Source organism: Sebastes umbrosus, chromosome 10 (genome assembly GCF_015220745.1).
Source record: "Sebastes umbrosus isolate fSebUmb1 chromosome 10, fSebUmb1.pri, whole genome shotgun sequence".
Classification (NCBI taxonomy): Eukaryota; Metazoa; Chordata; class Actinopteri; order Perciformes; family Sebastidae; genus Sebastes; species Sebastes umbrosus.
The window spans coordinates 4,387,322-4,406,511 of NC_051278.1; the positions used below are offsets into that span (position 1 = coordinate 4,387,322).

Below are 19,190 nucleotides of genomic sequence, written 5' to 3' on the forward strand. Positions count from 1 at the left end.
CTTTTAATTTGACTTTTAATTCTCAGGACAGAAAACTGAATAATTCCCTCCCCTCCTTTAGTATAAACTAATATTCATCAGTTTCGCCACGACAGCTTTTCGCAGCGTCGAGCAAAGCCCGACTTGGGCGCTGCACGCTGTGACGCTCAAACCGTGTTGTGTCAGTCGTGAGCACACACACATATATATATATATATATAATAGACATCTTTATTGTCCACTTGCGTGGAAAATTTGTCTTTGGCTTCACAGACACGCACACTTCACAGACATACATACACTTAAAAGCTTCCTTTGCCATGGGTTAAGATACATTCAATAAAATAAATAAAAATAAAATAAAATAAAATAAATAAAATAAATAAAATAAATAAAATAAATAAAATAAATAAAATAAATAAATAAGTAATAATAATAAATACAATGATAAATACAGTATATACACGTATATATTGAAAGTCTGGTGTTTGTTTGACCCATCCACCTCCCTGACCTCCCACCATCAGTGGATTCTTGATAGACTACATGTCGCCATGGCAACCGCATTGAGCTGATAGGTGCCACTGACGTGAAGGCTATAGTTAATTTATGAAAATATAATAATTTTACAAATGTTTTCTTTTTCTCAAAGAAACGTGTGAACATGTGACATTGTAAATATAAAGTGTTCAAATAGAACAAGGTGTCACAACCGACCCGTGGAGGCAGAATTTTGGGGAAAATTACGCTCCTTGTACATTTAACAAAATTGTGCCTCAAGTTTGACTTAGGCTCTAAAAAATCTTTTAATTATTATTAATAATCAGCACGGCAATCAGCCGACTCTGAACTTTGCTCTGATCTTTTTATTGTTTCAATTCAATTTATTTATATATCAACAAATCCTAGCAGAAGTTATCTCAAGATGCTTTTCATACAGAGCAGGTTTAGACTGTACTTAGACCGTACTCTATAATTTACAGTTGTAACCTCGATCCGGGTGTAACCCTGATCCATGGATACCTGTGAGACCAGACAGCACAAACACTCTGGGGAAGGTCAGCGTCGTTAGTAACATGCATTAAAGTGGCAGTAGGCAGTATATTTTTGGCATCATTGGGCAGAAATTCCATAATAACCTTTCAGCATATTGTAATATAAGTGTTCTGAGAGATAACTAGACTTCTGCACCTCCTCATGGCTCTGTTTTCAGTTTTTAAAAAATCTAGCTCGTGACGGGAGACTTTGACCAATCACAGGTCATTTCATTGAGAGAGCGTTCCTATCGGCTGTGCTCCGGTCATGTGACCAGAACTTGGCGTTCCTTCAACAGATTTCACAATGGCGGCGGCGTCAAAAAACGTTCTCATTTTACAGCTAAACCGTGCACTACAAGATGATCCTGAGAACATTTGAGGAGAGAAATAGGCATTAACGTAACATAATATTGATTCATATTTGATCAGCGCTGTCTAGTTTGACTGTTTAGTCGGAGTTCACGAGTGATTGACAGCCGGCTCTCATAGATGGCAGACCTCAGATCAGCTCTGACTGGTTGTTTACCTCTGGTCTGTGAAATCTTGCAGATGCCGTTAAGAGCACCGTAGGACACCGGAGGACACTGGAGGACACCGGAGGAGAGGACACCGGAGGACACCGGTGTACTACTTTCCCGATATATTTCATAAAAATAACTTTTTTTTAATCATATTTGCTCCAATCTCGCCTACTTCAGCTTTAATAGCATTTCCTCCAGTAGTTTATTCCGGGGCTCTCCAGGAACGGCTCAGTCGGTTGACCTCGTTTGTGAAATATGTTGGTAGTTGAGGGTTAATGTTACATTCAGATATTATTACTCCTATATCGGCTAGTTTTCATTTTTAGGGTAGCGGTCCTTCCTCTCCAGCAGGATCCAAATAGCCTTGACAGGCAGGAGGGATTCACAGAAAGTATGCAGCCTAAAAATAGGCCTACTGTTATTTTTATTACCGCTTGTGTTGATTTCACCCAACACTTCCTGCTGCTGCTGCTGCTGCTTCACATTAAAAGCATTAAGCTGGTGAAACACGGGGGGTCTTTTATTGTGAAGTGTTCAGCGGAGCAAGGTTAGTGCTGGAAGTGCATCTACTAAACAACAGTGATTTTTTTTCGTCAGTGGATGATTTATATTTGCAAAGAAGTGATAATTATGACATAACAAAGAGCCTTAAAACTGTCTTAACTCAAGGTCCATTTACTACCTTTTTTCTGGAAAGGTAGTAGAAAATAGAAAGTTCCTTTTAGTTACAGTCCCTCCATATATAGGCTACACCTACCTGTTAGCAACTTCCATATGTATATATATATATATATATATATAATATACACATATCAAACCAATCTCATGGGTATAAATTGCACAACATTTTAAGGACATTTCTGCCTGTTATGATAACGCATTTTATACATCAAGTAATTGATCTTAAAAGCATTCAGAAAATGAACAGTAGCAAGACTGACATAGTCCTAATAAATCCAGATATTTAGATTTACCAGTCTACAGCTGACGTTCAGTAACGTTAGTATAATTAACTTTTTGCTGTGTGTCACAATCATATCAGAGTTTCTGTTTGCCCAAAGCTACAATACGATACACAATATGCTTGTTTTATTGGTGCAAATGGACCCCATCTGTAGATATGCTCTATTTAATGATAGAGCACAATTTTATAATTTATAGCAAATTACTTTGTGGACCCCCCGACAGAGTGTCCCTGGACTCCTGGGGGTCCCCGGACCCTACTTTGAGAATCACTGGTTTAGACAACAAAACCACTTAGTTAGGTTTAGGAAAAACGTCCTGGTTGGGCTTAAAATAAGTACGCAAACTAAGTAAAACACGTAAGTAAACAACGTAACCTAAGTACAGAAATTGCAAACATCACTACTGTAACTTCAAAGTAACTTTTTTATGTATGTAAATATACTGTATATATGTATGTATGTATGTAAATATACATACATACATACATATATACATTCACACACATACATATATATACAGTATATATATATATATATATATACATACATATATACATATACATACATAAATATATATATATATACTGTATAAATACTGTATATATATGCAGTATATATATATATATATATAATATATACAGTATATAGTTATTTACTTATACTTATTTATTCAACTAAATTTTTTCATTATAATTTTTTTCAAAGCAATAAAACTATATTTTAACTTAAACAAGGGGCTGCCTTGGGACGACTCATACTCCTATACTTCTATAAAAACACACAAAAAAACCCCATGGATATATATAAGAAGAAAAAAATAAACCTACGCACAAAGAAAGAAGATTGGCAAAATAAAAAATGTAGAAGTGTAAAGGCCACAATAAATATGTAGATATGAGTGAAACAAAGGCGACACGTGAATGGAGTTGAAAGAAAAAGGGAGAACAATAAGAATGGATCCTTTCGTCTCCCATTCATTTTTTTTCCGTATTAATAAATAATTCACATTTTCACCATTTAACACGGCCGCTGCTTAACAACTTCTGTCACTGTCTAGTGAAAACCATGAAGGATTAGTTCTATGCTCTCTTACTGTATGTGTTCAGACGTTTCTCCTCAGGAAACCCTTTCCTAGCCAGACTGTATTGTCGCCTCACTTAAAAATAAGTCTTCAGTCTCAGCACACACTCCGTTGTTTTGGTTTGCATTGCAATGTACAAGGGCTTCTATTTCTGTCCCAGTGTGGAGGAACTGATGTGGTCTCTCAGTCGCTGAGCTGGGGGAAGGTCGGACTGCCACTCCAACTGCAGAGACATATTTATATATATACTGTATATACATACTGTATACAGTATACTGTGTTAACTATACAGACAATTCTAAGAACAAAAGGCAACATCATTTAGAGACACAAATGTAAAAAAGATATCGGCTAACATAAGAAATATGAACATGAGATGAGCGTAAACACAGAATCTACAGGATTCATTTTGTCTGCAGATTATTCAGACCGCACCACCGCTAACATCATGCTGTTTTTCCCATGATGCAAAGCAACATGCCTGGGCCTTTCCACAGAAACAATAGCTGTGTACTCGGTATCTGTGAACACCCTGCTGGTCACAGGTCAACTGTAGCCGGGCCTGAACACATCGTCTGTGAAGGACGACTGAAAAGAGCCGAGGGGGGTTTAGCGTATTTTACAGTTCCCCCCACAGCTCAACTACTTAACGGCGAAGCTTTGTGTCTCTACGTGTCAGACGAGCCGGTTGGCTGACACAGTATGAGTCCTGTCGGAGCAAATTCACAGTTTTGGTTGATTTATATTTAACATTAACATTAGAATGATGTTGGACTTTCATTAAATAGCAGTTATCTGTAGTTAGCTGTATAAAACCAGTCCGGAAAACTTGCAATGAAATACTTTTTTCATGAAATCGTCTTTGATTATTTAATATTTATTAAATGTTTTCTATTTATGCCTCAAAGGGTGGGTCCATTATTTAATTTCTTTTATATCGTCCTGTATCTTCCCAGTGGTGTTCAAATCTCAACATTCACATTTTATGTTTTAGCATCAAAATACTATTTCCTGCATGATGACGCTGCTACATTTACAGTATATACAGTATATACATCCTTATAGTCCACTTTCATGTTTCGGGTTTTAGTGTCAGAGAGTAAAGATGAAAAGATTCTCACGTTCACGCCGTCGGGTGCCTGAAGAAGGTTGAAGATTACTGTAATAGTACTAGTAATAATCGAGGCAGATGGCCGCCCACCCAGAGGCTGGTTTTGCCCAAGGTTTCTACCCGTTAAAGGGGAGTTTTTTCTTGCCACTGTTGCACCTGGGGGGATCTCTAGTTGGGTTTCTGTAACTTGTAGAGTACAGTCTAGACCTGCTCTATATGAAAAGCGTCTTAAGATAACTTCTGTTACGATTTGACGATTTGACGCTACATAAAAATAAATTGAATTGAATTATAGTCAGTGTATTAACATCACATACAGTAACTTAGATGGCGTTCAGTCGGCGTGCTCCCAGTGTCGGGAAGCAGACGGGAGTACCGGCATATCCGAAAGTCACACAATAACACAAAAAAACGAACCGATCGATGCAGCGGTAGACCAGAAACTCCCCTGTTCTGAGAGGTAAAATTACTGTTTTTATGAATGGAGTCTGGGGGCTTTGAAGACAGCGATATAACGGCTTCAGTTCCCTGTCAGAAAGGGTTCAGAACACGGGAGTATACGTACACCAACCTTCACTTAAAAAAATCTAAACTAACCCTTTCAGTTATTTCCAAACTTAGCATAGCTAACATTTACTCAGTGTTGACTTTTTCATTTGAAAAAGAACGCAGATGGAGCCGCCCTTTAAAGTGAAGCTTTATGTAGAATAATGACGTTATTTCTAATAAATAATTTTACCTGATATTCACTTGGCAGACACCTTTGTCCAAAATAACTTACAATGAGTGCACTCAGCCTCCATCAGGTATAATATATTTTCCGTCACTTGATGGCGTAAATATCACTTCATGGAGCTTTCTCACCAGGATAAGAGTACATAGTGTGAAGTAGTCAATAGATATTTGGCCTAAAAGGAGGGTTTAAAAGTGAGAGTTCAGTGTCACTGTCTCAGACGATGTCCTCCTGAATAAATTTCATTGAAAAATTAAATTTAAACAATCTTTTTTGTAGCTCAACTTTTAGCAAGTTAAGAAATAAAATCTCGATTCTTGAGGCAAAGTTGGAGATCTTTAATTTCGCATTTATAAATCTGGCATATTGTTTTAATCCTTCCTTTAATCTCATAATTAAAACTATTTCTATTCTGCATGGGGTCCTACTGGTCATTCACAATGAGTGTTGCTGGTTGTATAATTGCAGATGCTGTCTGCTACTGTATGTTTTCCTTCCGTTGTTTATGAGTTCGCTCCTCGCGTGCCAGCGGCCATGAGATACTCATGTGTCTGACCGACGCTGTCAACAACACAAACAGCTGTTTATATATTGGCCGACCGTAGCCTCATCTATTCTTCTGTAAGTGTGCCACTACAGGAGACGCTGTTCACTCGTTCACTTGTCACACACACTGAAGCCGACACCTTCGGTGCTCGTGGGACGTCTCAGTTTCACATTCTTCAGATTACAAAAGTACTTTAGATTACGAGCCAGCATCCCAGTGGCACCGAGACAGTTTGACATGTTTCACAACTTTTTTTCATTTTGAGTGTGTGAATCTGTCCGTGTCCGTTTCAGTGTGTCAAACACTGGTTTAAATGAAACTTAAAGGTGCTCCGTGGAGTTTTCTTATAAACAAACCAAAGTTATATTTACAATCAGTGTTTCTCACCAAAACACATCGTGTGTGTCTTCAAATTCCTTCCTCATAAAACACTAGGAAAGCGGATTTAAAAAAAAACTAGGGCTGTCAAAGTTAACACAAATCCATTTTAATGCATCTAATTTAACGCATTAACGCAACTTGTGATTTTTAGGTTGTAGCGGGCTCAGTTTTAAAGTTATAGAGAAGATACTGGTATCGTATGAAGCTAAAAAAACCTACAGAATCCAGTGGTACCAACCATGTCATACTAGCTTGTCGAGAAGGAGGTTAAATAACGCTCCAAATCTCCACTAAATTTTGGCGAGGAAAAACTGTCATGGCCATTTTCAAAGGGGTCCCTTGACCTCTGACCTCCAGATCAGTGAGTGTAAATGGGTTCTATGGGTACCCACGAGTCTCCCCTTTACAGACATGCCCACTTTATGATAATCACATGCAGTTTTGGGGCAAGTCATAGTCAAGTCAGCACACTGACACACTGACAGCTGTTGTTGCCTGTTGGGCTGCAGTTTGCCATGTTATGATTTGAGCATATTTTTTATGCTAAATGCAGTACCTGTGAGGGTTTCTGGACAATATCTGTCATTGTTTTGTGTTGTTAATTGATTTCCAATCATAAATATATACACACATGTACATAAAGCTGCATATTTGGACCCTCCCATGTTGATAAGAGTATTCAATACTTGACAAACCTCCCTTTCAGGTACATTTTCAATGGATAAAAATGTGCGATTGATTTGCAATTCTTTGCATGTTACCGCCACCAACTGTATTAAAGTGCTTTTATTGTCATTACTTCTCTTTACAGGCAGCAGAGCTGAAGTCAATAAACAGCATCCATGTGTGTATGTATCCTTGTTCTCCAGATGGGACAGAACCAGATAGGAGGCACCTGCAGTGACATCATCATCATCACCATCACATTGATGTGGGTCCAGTGCGTCTGGGATGGAGGCACTGATATGTCCTTTGAGTCCATGACAACTGAGGTAAGAGCCACAGGTCAATAAAGAGTATAGAAGAGACAAAGAGACGAAACTCTGGTGCTTTTTTTGACAACAGCCGCTAGATGGCACTGCAGTAGCGCTGCTGCCATTTTGGACTGAAAACGCCAATGAGTCCATGTCCATGGATATATAAAGAGACGTCTGTTATTCAGAGGATCATTCTTTTATTTTTAGGTAAATCAACTTCCCACTAGGAACACTTTAATTCACTTCCATTTATGTCAATCGCTCTCTTTATGCTCCTCTGGGAAGCAGCCGGGTAAAAGGTTGAATAAATAAATAAGTAAAGAGTTCTAATAGTATGCATATTTTTAAAATGTTCCATCCGGTAGTCACTTTCAGTCCAAAATGGCGGAAGCGTAGCTCTGCTGCTGGGCGCTGATGGTGCAATAGAACGAACAATTGACTTTCACTTCTTATCAATATACGTTGTTGGTTATAGACAGGTTGTTGGTGACTTTTAACTTGTAACAGCCGTGTTTAATGATGTTAAGACACAGCTGTTAACACCTCAGTCTCCTTGAGTGTGGGACTGGGAATGTTTGCTGCAGCTCAGCAGTGTTCTCTTCACACCGCTTGCTGTTACAGACGGCACCTGGTCGTCGTTGTCGTCGTCGTGTGAATGCCCTTCCTCACGTTGCGGTGGTTGTAAGAGGTTGATCCAAGTGGCTCTCAGCACCACCTAATCCAGGGCTTCTGACTGGGATGAAATGTCACAGTGCTGGCGGTTGCAACATCATCCACACACTTGCTGATGTGTGACAGACCGTGACAGACATTGCATGCGTAGTCCTCCAGGTCTGTGTGGCGTTCAGATGCAGCAGTCTCCTTAAACACATCCCTGATGCTGAGACTGCGGCCTCCAGCCAGCCACACCTTAATGTAGAGAGGGTGAGCAGCACCGAGATGTGGTCAGAGTGACCGAGGTGGGGGCGTGGGGCTGCTTTGTATGCATTTTTTATGTTTGTTTTTTTTATTCTTGTCGATCACCGGAATAGCATCAAACCCACGACAGGAATATGAATGGGGTCACTGGCACTCATGCGTGTGCATTTTTGTACATAATGCAACGGGGACTCACGTGTAAACACCTTAAGAGGTTTGTAGAAAAGACAGCAAAGGTCAAAAATGTTTAAACTTCAAACAGCTATATCACTGATACCAGTGGTCACTTTCTTATTTAGAAGAGGATCGATGTCATAGATGTCATCATGTGGAGACAGATGTGTCACCCACAACAATTTCATATCATTTTGAACATGCTATCCATGCTATTGTAGCGCATATTGCATATAATGCAACTGGACAACTGTTATACAGGCTAAGTGGTACTCTTTAAAGGGTGGGTCCGTTATTTATTTACTTATTCAAAACATTTTAATTCTTTTAATTAATCTTAATTAATTCTTAAATTAATTAAAATGCTATTTTCCCTTCAAGCCCTTCTTAAACCTTTTTCCCACATGGTGACCTGATGTAGGTTTCTGCATGATGACTCTGCTACATGTACAATATACATACATCCTTATAGTCAGTGTATTAATACAGTAACTTAGATGGCAGGAAGCTAAGCGACGTACTGCTGTGGACCCCACGTTAGTTCGGATCAGAAAGTCACACAATAACACAAACTAACTAACCGGTAAATTACTGGTTTTGTGAATGGAGTCTGGTGGCTCTGAAGACAGCGATATAACGGTTTCAAATCCCCGTCTGAAAGGGCTGTCTGACAGCGAGGTAAAGCAGTGAAAATCTTCTAAATATAGCATTTATTTGAGGTGTCTAAAATGTGTTTTTCTGCCGCTTTACCTCACCATCAGACAGCCTGATGAGGGTTTAAAAGTGAGAGTTCAGTGTCACTGTCTCAGACGATGTCCTCCTGAATAAACTTTCATTGAAAATATATATTTAAACAATCTTTTTTGTAGCTCATCTTTTAGTAAGTTAAGAAATAAAACCTTGATTCATGAGGCAAAGTTGGAATTCTTTAATTTCACATTTATAAATCTGGCATATTGTTTTAATCCTACCTTTAATCTCATAATTAAAACTATTTCTATTCTGCATGGGGTCCTACTGGTCATTCACAATGATTGTTGCTGGTTGTATAATTGCAGATGCTGTCTGCTACTGTATGTTTTCCTTCCGTTGTTTATGAGTTCGCTCCTCGCGTGCCAGCGGCCATGAGATATTCATGTGTCTGAGTGATGCTGTTTTTCTGTAGAGCCACACGAACATAGAGGAATACAGTTAAGATAAAGGCAGTTGCAATATATTGACATCAGTTTTTTCATGCAAATATATCATGAACTCACAGAATGATCCATGTAAACCAATGGAGAGTGTTCAGCACATCCAGGCTTCATTCAAAGCAGCCAGCTGAGCTGTGTGGAGATAAGGAGGCTCAGCGCTGCAATAAATGGCTTCCAAGAAGACCTGACGCAAACACAAAGCAGGACCTAAACATGTTGACTGTTGTTCAGACACACAATTTGTCTCTCACCCTTCAAGTGGGTGTTGACATATTCGAACAGCTTTCAACACTAATCTCAAATTATTTTCATATTTTTTCAGTCTTTAAAAACACGTTGGGATGACAACTGAGGGTTTTCTTCATGGATGAAAGTTGACTCAGCGTTTATTGCAGGTAAGATGACGGATCAGGATGATTAACGTGCTTTGGAAACTTAAATGAGGCTAAAAAGAAATGGGGCCCTTGAACAGGAGACACCCCAAAACCTCAACTAATTATGCTATATTTTCGTTTTTCAAACTTGTAAATTATTAAATATTTAAAACTATCATGTTGAAAGGAATTCTAAACTGGCAGTAATCCACATTTTTAGTATTGACATCAATTTATCAGCCTTGTGTCCTAAAGATTACTTCTCCATACAACTAAATAGCATTCTCAATTATGTTTGAAAGGAAATGCATTTTGCCGTAGATTACATTTGTTTTTTACGTATCACAGATAACTTTGTCTGCGGACGGCCGCAGAGAGTACAATGAGTGACGTGCAGAGCAGGTGACGTAGTATATCAAGTGACCCTGAATAAAAATACGTTGAATAAAAACGTTGTTGAATAATAACGGGTATAACACTACTGGTAGGCGGGTAGATGGACTTTTGTTTGGATGTTTCTCTGCCCCCTAGTGGTCAAAAACTCATTACTGCAGCTTTAAAGTGCAACCAAAAGCTTTAATTTTCACAGTGTAAAAAATATTAAACCTCAAACAACCCCTGCAGAATAACTCTCTTCCCTGATGCCCATTTGTACGCTCGGTCTTGCCAAAAGCATGTCTGAATAGTCGCTGTGTAGAAGCTCAGCCATATTTTTGATGACTGACAAATTTGGGATAATACCTTTATTTATTTTATTCTTATTTGCACCTGAGCATGTACACTGTTAAACATAAAGCTTTCCTTGTGTGAGTCAGCAGACACTGATGTGGTGCCAAATTTGAAAAACAGTGAGGACAGTGTAGTGGTGCCAGATTAAATGTCTGAGGCTTTATGCCCAGTTTGGACTGACTTTACACATCAGCAGTCATGGGTGACAGATCACCTGGTTGGCCACTCTGTTATCTGGCCTCGACTGTCTGCCTCTGGAGCAAAAAATACACACTGAAATCTTTGTTGAAAGTTTCACGTTTAAAGCACAAACAACTGTTATTTTATTCTTACAAAGGACTAATTTTGTTTTGACCTAAACTAGACTGTCTTCGTTGCTGCATCCACAACATCAGCTGAGCGGCACTCTGAGGATAATCTGAACAGCTGAACACACAAATAGCCGCCGTGTGACCTCTTATGGCTGACAGCAGCGCAGTGACAACGACTGTCCCCGACCTCATCAACGTCACTGGCAACGTCACTGTCAACGTCACTGGAAACGCCACCACACACGCCGCCATCCAGGTGGCCCAAGTGATCAGCTGGTTGACGTTAGGCATCGGGCTGCCCGCCATCGGACTGGCTATTTACACCCTCAAGAATCTGTCCAAAGGTCTGTGCTCAATAACGTCATGTATACGCCAATCCTTGCACAATTTACAACTATGCCACCACCGTTTGGGATGTGTGGTTGCCGGGGGGCGTGGCTCGGCCTGTGCCAGGCAAGCTCAGTAGCACCCCAAAACAAAACTGCAACTCCAGTGGATCCTTGATACTTCTAGATTTAGTAAGAAAAAAGGCTGGGTGGGTATCAGAGGCATCATTATTAATACCAGTAATGGTATCACGTCATAGTAGCAGCAGCAGCAGTGTATCAGTATCAGTACTACTAATAGGCCTCTCATTAGTAATAATATTATTAGTATCCGTGGTAATGGATACAGTAGTACTAACAATAGTAGCAGTAATAATCAGCACAGTCTCAGCAACAGTATATTTACATTTTTCAAAGCAACGTACAAATAAGAAGGAGGCCTTCAGAGCTCAGTTTCATGAAGAAAGACGCATGTGAAGGAAATGAGAAGTATCAGTACTGATCATGTCTGTTCCTCTGTTTCTCTGTCCAGGTGGGAACAAAGTTCCCATGCATGTCATGTTCCTCCTGGTCTCTGACATTATCAGCTTCTTTGGCCGTCCCCGTGTGGACAAGGACATGGAGACTGGCACCGTCTTCTCCTCCAGCGCCACCGACTTCATCTTCAATTTTGGTGTGGTCACCAACATCACCCTCATGCTGTTCATAGCTCAGGAGCACCATCTCCTGGTGGCTTACCCACAGTGTCTCGGCTGCTGCGGCAGCATCAGGCACTCTCCTGTCGTGACCTTGGTGGTGTGGGCCGCTCCATTCGCCATCCTGGCCCTCGCCGTGCTGCAGTACAACTTCTGGTTCGCCGTGTCTCTGCTCGCTCCTTTTCCCTTCCTCCTCTTCTTTGCTGTGGACTCCTGGAGGGCCCTGGTCTGCTCCCGATCCAACCCTAAAACCCCAGAGAGGAGGAGGGCGGTGTGGGGGATCGGTGCCATCTGGGCCAACTACACCCTCCTCTACGTCCCCTTCATCCTCAGCGTACTCCTGGAGGCTCTGTCCTTTAAGGAGACGGTCACGTACCTGGGGCTTGTGTCTCACCTGCTGCTCTACCTCAGCCCTCTGGTGGACCCCTTCCTCTACATATTCATGACCAAAGGGCTCAAAGAGGTGCTGCAGGCGCTGCCCTGCTGTCAGAACCGAACCCGGAGAGAGAACATGAGTCCCACTGTGGATACTGTGGCTGAGACCGTGGAGACGAGGCTTTGAGGAGGACATACAGTCTAGTTTGGGACAACTTATACTACTGTTAAATGCCAAAACCGAGACACTTGTAGACTTTTCACACTGCATATTCGTAGTCCAGAGCTATCCTTAAGAATGGCCCAAACTAAAAGATTTTTCAAATCTTACCAGATGTGCAAAATGTGAGAAAACCCACACATTACGACATGTTCTGTTAAATTTAACAGTTTTGTTCCTATAGTGTGTGGAAAGCAACGATTTGACCAAAACAGCAACACCACAAACTAACATATTCATTCATGAACAACAAGAGTCCCAACTAAAAAAAAGTGAAATCTCGAAAAATCTCGCGATCAAATGTGCCGGTAACACTTCATTTTACAGGTCCGCAAATTTCATGGTAATTAGGTGATAATTAGCAAGTAATCTATTTGAAGTTTCTTCTGAATTACTGCCAAATTACCCCAATATTTACCTCAAACTTTATCGAAAATTACTTTACTATAAACATTATTTAATAATCATATGCTAAAATAGCATGTAATGGTTAAAATCGGGCCCTGAGGCTTGAGAAGCGTCTGCTCTTCATCAGAGGTGGAAAACTAATAGAAGTCACTTCTAATCAGCACAAACCTCACCATTGTGTGATTTATTGTCGACACATATGTAACCTGGTAGCTCATGTAATGATTCTGAGAGGTTTTTTTAAGAAATTTCAAATAATGTATTTGCTAATGTTCATCTATTTACCAGCAGACATGGAAATAAAGCATATCAATTAACTTTGTATTCTTTTCCTGGAAATGTATTAAATAAATTACCAGCTATTTATTACTGCTTATTGAGAAATAGTGGAATATAATTATTAAATATAAGATTTATAATAATAATAATAAAAGTCCGGAGTCAAGTCCCAAGTCAAGACAGTCAAACAAAGTCATTTTTGATACATTTTGAGGTAAATATTGGGCTACTTTGGCAGTAATTCCAAAGAAATTTCAAACAGGTTACTTGCTAATTATCACCTAATTACCATGAAATTTGCGGACCTGTAAAATGAAGAGTTACCAAAGTGAGTTTAGTGCGAACAAACATGGCGGACGACGGGCAGGAAGAAATAGTGATGTTATTTTTTACTTTGTACTGAAAATTGACGAAGGATGGATGAATGAAGTCATGGAGACACGTTGAATAAACACTAATCAACAAGTTGCTCCTCCATTTCAGAGCTCCATCTCACTACTACTTTATGTTTTGTGTTTAGCATTAGCTTACGCATTTGCCGCCATGTTCGTTCTTTCCCACGTGACTGCGTCATCGGCTGTCCTCTGGGTTCCCCAACAACACAACAGGATATCCCATCGTAAATATTGAACACGTTTAATATTTACGTTTTGAAATCGGTGCGTCCTGGATGGACCTCAAAGCCAATCAGAGGATGTAAAAAAACACTCTTAACATACCGCTCACCACAGGAGAGCCAATATCGGCGCATAAAGATCCACACATAAACATTGTTAAGATTTGGATTATTTCTAGGTGAAAAACTGCACATTTTTTTTACTCCGCTACATGCACTTTATTTGAACATATAAGGACTGTGTCCATCAGGAAAAGTAGGTTCTGGTGTGTTTATTTATAGGCGCCGATTGGTTCACTCAGAGGGGCAAAGTAGTTTTCGTCTTAAAAATTCAAATCTCCACCACTGATGTAGAAAAGAATAGAGTAGAAGACATCCTATGATGCTGCTGCAGTGTTTATTAATATATATTATATGAATTCTGCAAACACTGATCTTATTATTATTATTGTTTATTATTATTATTATTATTATTATTATTCAGTAGGTTTTATTTTACATTAATTATGGCATTATACCCTTGTTTTATGTCCATTCTATGTATGTTGTATGTTCCTTTATTATAAAGCACACAAAATGCTGCATTTCTTGTATGAAAGGTTCTTTACAAATAAAGTTTATTATTATTATTATTATTATTATTATGAATTTCAGCTATCCACTGCACACACACTGACGGCCTGACTTTGACGGGCGTTACTATAGTATTTACAGAGGGACACACATTTTGATATTCTTTAAACAAAGATTGTGATATAATGATATTAATACCGTAGATGCAGAGATTGCTGTAGTGTACTGGTCTTTCGGTAGAACACCTCACCTGACAATGATTGGTCGACACTTTGGGCTTTTGTCGTAAAGTTGATCCTCTAATGTCACATCGAAATCACAGCTATTAAAACTTGGGACCTTACCAAAATACTTTTTTGGCAACACCTATCGAAACATAGTGTTTGATAAAAACATCTGAAGTGTCAATATAGCTGAAATTCCTATTGAGGTCACAGAATTTGGAAACGCCAGAATTATGGAAGCGCAAATGCTTATTATATTTATAAGATTTCATTGTTCAACACAGGCTATTTCAATAGAATATGACAATAGAATAGAAATCATTTTGTTTTACTTTTGTACGACACTTTCAGTCCAACATGGCGGAAGCGTAGCTCTGCTGCTGGGCGCTGATGTTGCAATGGAACGAACAATTGACTTTCACTTCTTGTCGATATACGTTGTTTGGTTCAGATTAAACTAATCAGTGCACGAGAAGAGAAACGGAAGTGAAGAAAGCAAGCCAACGAGTAAAGTCAAGAAGAAAAACACAGAAGTCTCTTCTCATGTTTCATCTTCATCTCATCGGATCATTTTAATACACGGATAATTCACAACGGCATGGCTTTGTTTCATGTAAGTGTCATAACAACAGCTTGTATATCCGCCGTCCTCAGTCTTCCTGTTTCCCTTTTTGAATGATGAATACAGACTACCGCCGCCTGCTGGTGTGGAAAGTTATTCCCTCTCAGGCAGGCGCAGAACGTAAGTGTTAACTAGCCGTCGGCTGGCGTCTTTGCAGTGTGTTCAAATGCAACTTGTCTAGTTCTCTGATGTCGGCTTGGTGTGTCTGGGCCTTCAGAGAAATTTATAGTCCTGCTTATTGGTCAAAGACCAAAACCGCTATCGGCCAAATCAAGATATCGTAAAGAAAAGAGTCTGCCGAACACGTGGGTGTAGATTTTATGTTTGTGGTATTAAAAATTTGAGAGCTACAGCGAGTTAGAAATTTAAGAAGACGAGGAAACATGGGTTTTATATGAGTATCTGCCTGCTGCTCGTTACTGTGACGCTGCCAATCAGCCAGAGAGATTGAAAACAGCTGTGTAGCTGTGCAGAGACTTTGATTTATAAAGTAACTGAAGATGTCAGCTAAATGTAGTGAAGTAAAAAGTACAACATGTACCTCTGAGGTGTAGCACAAGTAGCACAACATGGAAATACTCCTGTAAAGTACAAGTAGCTCATAATTGGTGGAAATGTTTGACACATTGGACCAGAGACAGAAATGTGTCTCATGTGAATGACTTACTGATAGTTTGTCTTTGATATCACAAGTGAAAACCACTGTTGAATGTCCTGATGGTTGTTTTGGAGAAGAATGACTGAATAATGGAGCTAAGATCTCCTTTAAAGGACGAGTGCTACTTGTCATGGAGGAGGATTTGGCGCCCTCTGGAGCCACAAACATGAAGTGCATCCTGTCAGTTGAAGTGACTCAGATTACAGGCTGTTTTCAATGTTTGGAAATCATCCAAATATCAACAGTTAAAGATGATTTTGTCCTGATGTGTTGACTTTTTAAATGTTACATCATGTCAGCTCTGCTCAGTAGTTCAGAAAGTCAGAAATAGATTGTGTCTCTTCTTCTCTGGTGTTTACAGGACTGAAATGTGTTGCATTCTGCTGCTACACACTGGAACACAGACAGGATCTGAAAGGATTCACAGGAAATGCTAGTATGATGTTGTGTGGATGTGTGTATTAATATGAACAGTGTTGTATAGAGACTGCTGCAGTTACTCTCTGACCACAGGAGGAAAACTTTGGAGGGAGAATGAAGTGAAATAAAAATTTAACACAAAAAACAAAGAAGACAAAAAAACAGTTGAGTAGAAAGCAAAAATATTTATTTAGTGAAAAGCTGCAGATTATTGAGCCTTTTATCTGTTTGACATCAGACTAATGTGACACCATCTCTACTATACTAACACCACTTTTATATTTGTTCATTAAATGATTCTTGATGCACTGGCTGTGCATTCATGCCGTTGTATATGTGCAACTGAAGAACTACTGTGTTTATATCTGTGTAATTGATAATAGATAACTATTACTGCTAATCATTTTCTAATTTCGTTCCTTGTTTTTTATATTTCCATCTTTTATTAGTTATTTGTTTTGAGACGTAAATGTTTGGATTTTTGATAGTAATCAAATCACTGCTCCTGATTTTCGCTGTTATTTTGTGTGAGTAAAAACAATTATCACTATAGCATTTAAACTTGCACCTTTCAAGTATTGATGTAGTCAGTCACAAAGAGCTTTCTTTGTTCTCAGGGTTTTTCCAGTGCGTCAGAGTCACTGCTTCCTGCTGTGGGTTAAACTTTAACCATTATGTAAACAGGCAGCAGGTGATATTTGATAAACCAGTATGTACCTTCAGCCTGCAGACGCAGAGGACCGATGAAGGAACAGAGGATGCTGATGGAGCACATCGTCCCACTCAGATCAACAGAAAACTCTTCTTCTACACAGACCTGGTCCAGACAGCAGAGCGCTGCAGAGTGTTGAAGTTCATGAGAAGAAACTGAGTAAGTGGAACTTTGATTCATTCCAGTCTCTGATGTTTTATGACAAACAAGCTGCTCTCTGTTGGTTCATGTGTTGACCTCCTGTCTTTGATAATAACTCCACAGCACAAAGTTAATCTGACAACAAATACTTGAAACTACAGCTCGCTGTCTTTAAAGTCTACATGTAGAAACAGATTTGATTTCCTGATGAGACACAAATCAAATGAGACTGAAGACTAAAGATGAACCCGTCTGTCTGTCTTCATCAGGTGGCTGCAGGTTATCACCAACATGGAAAGGTATCACACTCAACACTTCACATTACATTTGATACTGTTTTACCCTTCAACATATTCTTAATAACTTGATAAACTCAATGAAAAGGTTTTATTATGATGAGTCTTCCCGGTAAACCAACAAATAAACCAATGTATGCAAAGAGGTCTAGGGACTAGCTAGAGAGATCCGGGGACTAGTTGCAGAGGTCTGGGGACTAGTTAGAAAGGTCTGTTTCTCTGCTCTATTATTTGAACATTGACTCATAATGAACCTATAAAACAGATAACATTGTTATTTTAAATTCTGATACTGGATTTCAGATTGGACTTCACTTATTTAATGAAGGCTCATATTTCATGATTACTGAGGCCTCTGTTGATCTAAGTAATCTCAGAGATCAACTGATTATTTCTACCCTGTTAATAAATAACTTGATAAACTCAATGACAATGTGTCATTGAGATGAAATTACCTCTAATTGTCTGTAATATTTTTTTTATGTAGCTGTACTGATGTTTTCCTTTTTAACTCTAATTTTTATGTTATCTGCAGTCAGAGACAAAAGTTGGTTTTCATATTGAATCTAACAGAAAAAAAGTGAGAGCATCTGTGAGTGTGAGGATGATCAGCCGATGGTTTACCGTCATAATAATATCAGCCGTGTAAACAGTTTATTAAGTTGTATTGTATGTATACACTGTAGATTAAATTCTGTGTCTGTTATGCTGTCTGAAGCAACAGACTGATCACATGTTACATAAATTGTTCACAAATGCTGTTCGGAGCCCCTTAGACAAACTCTAAGATGGATCACAGGTCCAACACTTTGACATATGTCATGCTGTATCCATGGCAACAATTGGCTGGAGGTTTGTATTTCAACAGCAGCTACTGAGCTCCCCCTGGTGGTCAGTGAGGTTTACAGCTGGTCTCAGAGTTCCTGTCGGTCCACTATGATCCTGTGAGATGGAGCACAGTTCATGTTCAGCTGTGATGGTTTCTTTATAAGCCAGACAGAGTGAGGAAAGAGCAGAAAAACATTTCTAAACTGCTCTCAGTCCCACAGTTTTAACTCTTCAAGCACATGTAATACCTTAAAATGTAACAACAATCCTTGTCTATCTAATAATATAAACATCTAACAAACAGGAGTTACAGTTCTTAAGATCTAAACATTATTTGATAGGAAGAGCACTGTCAAGATTTCATTCACTGCAATATAAACTGAAGGCTGACTCCTTCCTCACCTTCCTCCTTCTGAAACTTACATCTTCCTTCTAACTCTGTGTAAACATAATATACATCATCATGTTCAGCGTCTCTTGATGTAACTAATATTCTAAAACTCTTGGAGCTACAAGCTTTAGCTTCATTCTAAATTTAGGTGTAATCTAACTTAGGTATCACGCTTATTGATACATTTCTCTATTAATCTCGCCTCTAGCATCTAATTGTATTGATTTCTGAAACTACCACTAGTAGTGTGGGAACACTGCCTATTGAATAAACATTATAACAAGGTGTGTTTCAAAGATAAGCTTTAATGGCAATAAAATAACTTCTACTGTCCAATAACCTGTGAAAACAAAAATAGAAATCTTTTATATTCAG

General features: G+C 39.1%; 1 protein-coding gene across 2 annotated transcripts in view; it reads left to right on the plus strand.

Moving 5' to 3' along the window:
* Positions 1-17,123: 17,123 nt before the first annotated feature.
* The window catches only part of LOC119495528 (NLR family CARD domain-containing protein 3-like), a 69,369-nt gene continuing 67,302 nt past the window's right edge, over positions 17,124-19,190 (plus strand). Inside the window, exons 1-2 of one of the 2 annotated variants that reach the window (XM_037782124.1) lie at positions 17,124-17,318; positions 17,570-17,599. In XM_037782124.1, the coding sequence (XP_037638052.1) occupies positions 17,592-17,599 (8 nt within the window). In that variant the 5' untranslated portion in view covers positions 17,124-17,318; positions 17,570-17,591. The remainder of the gene's footprint in view (positions 17,319-17,569; positions 17,600-19,190) is intronic. The other variant, XM_037782126.1, reaches the window with a different exon arrangement.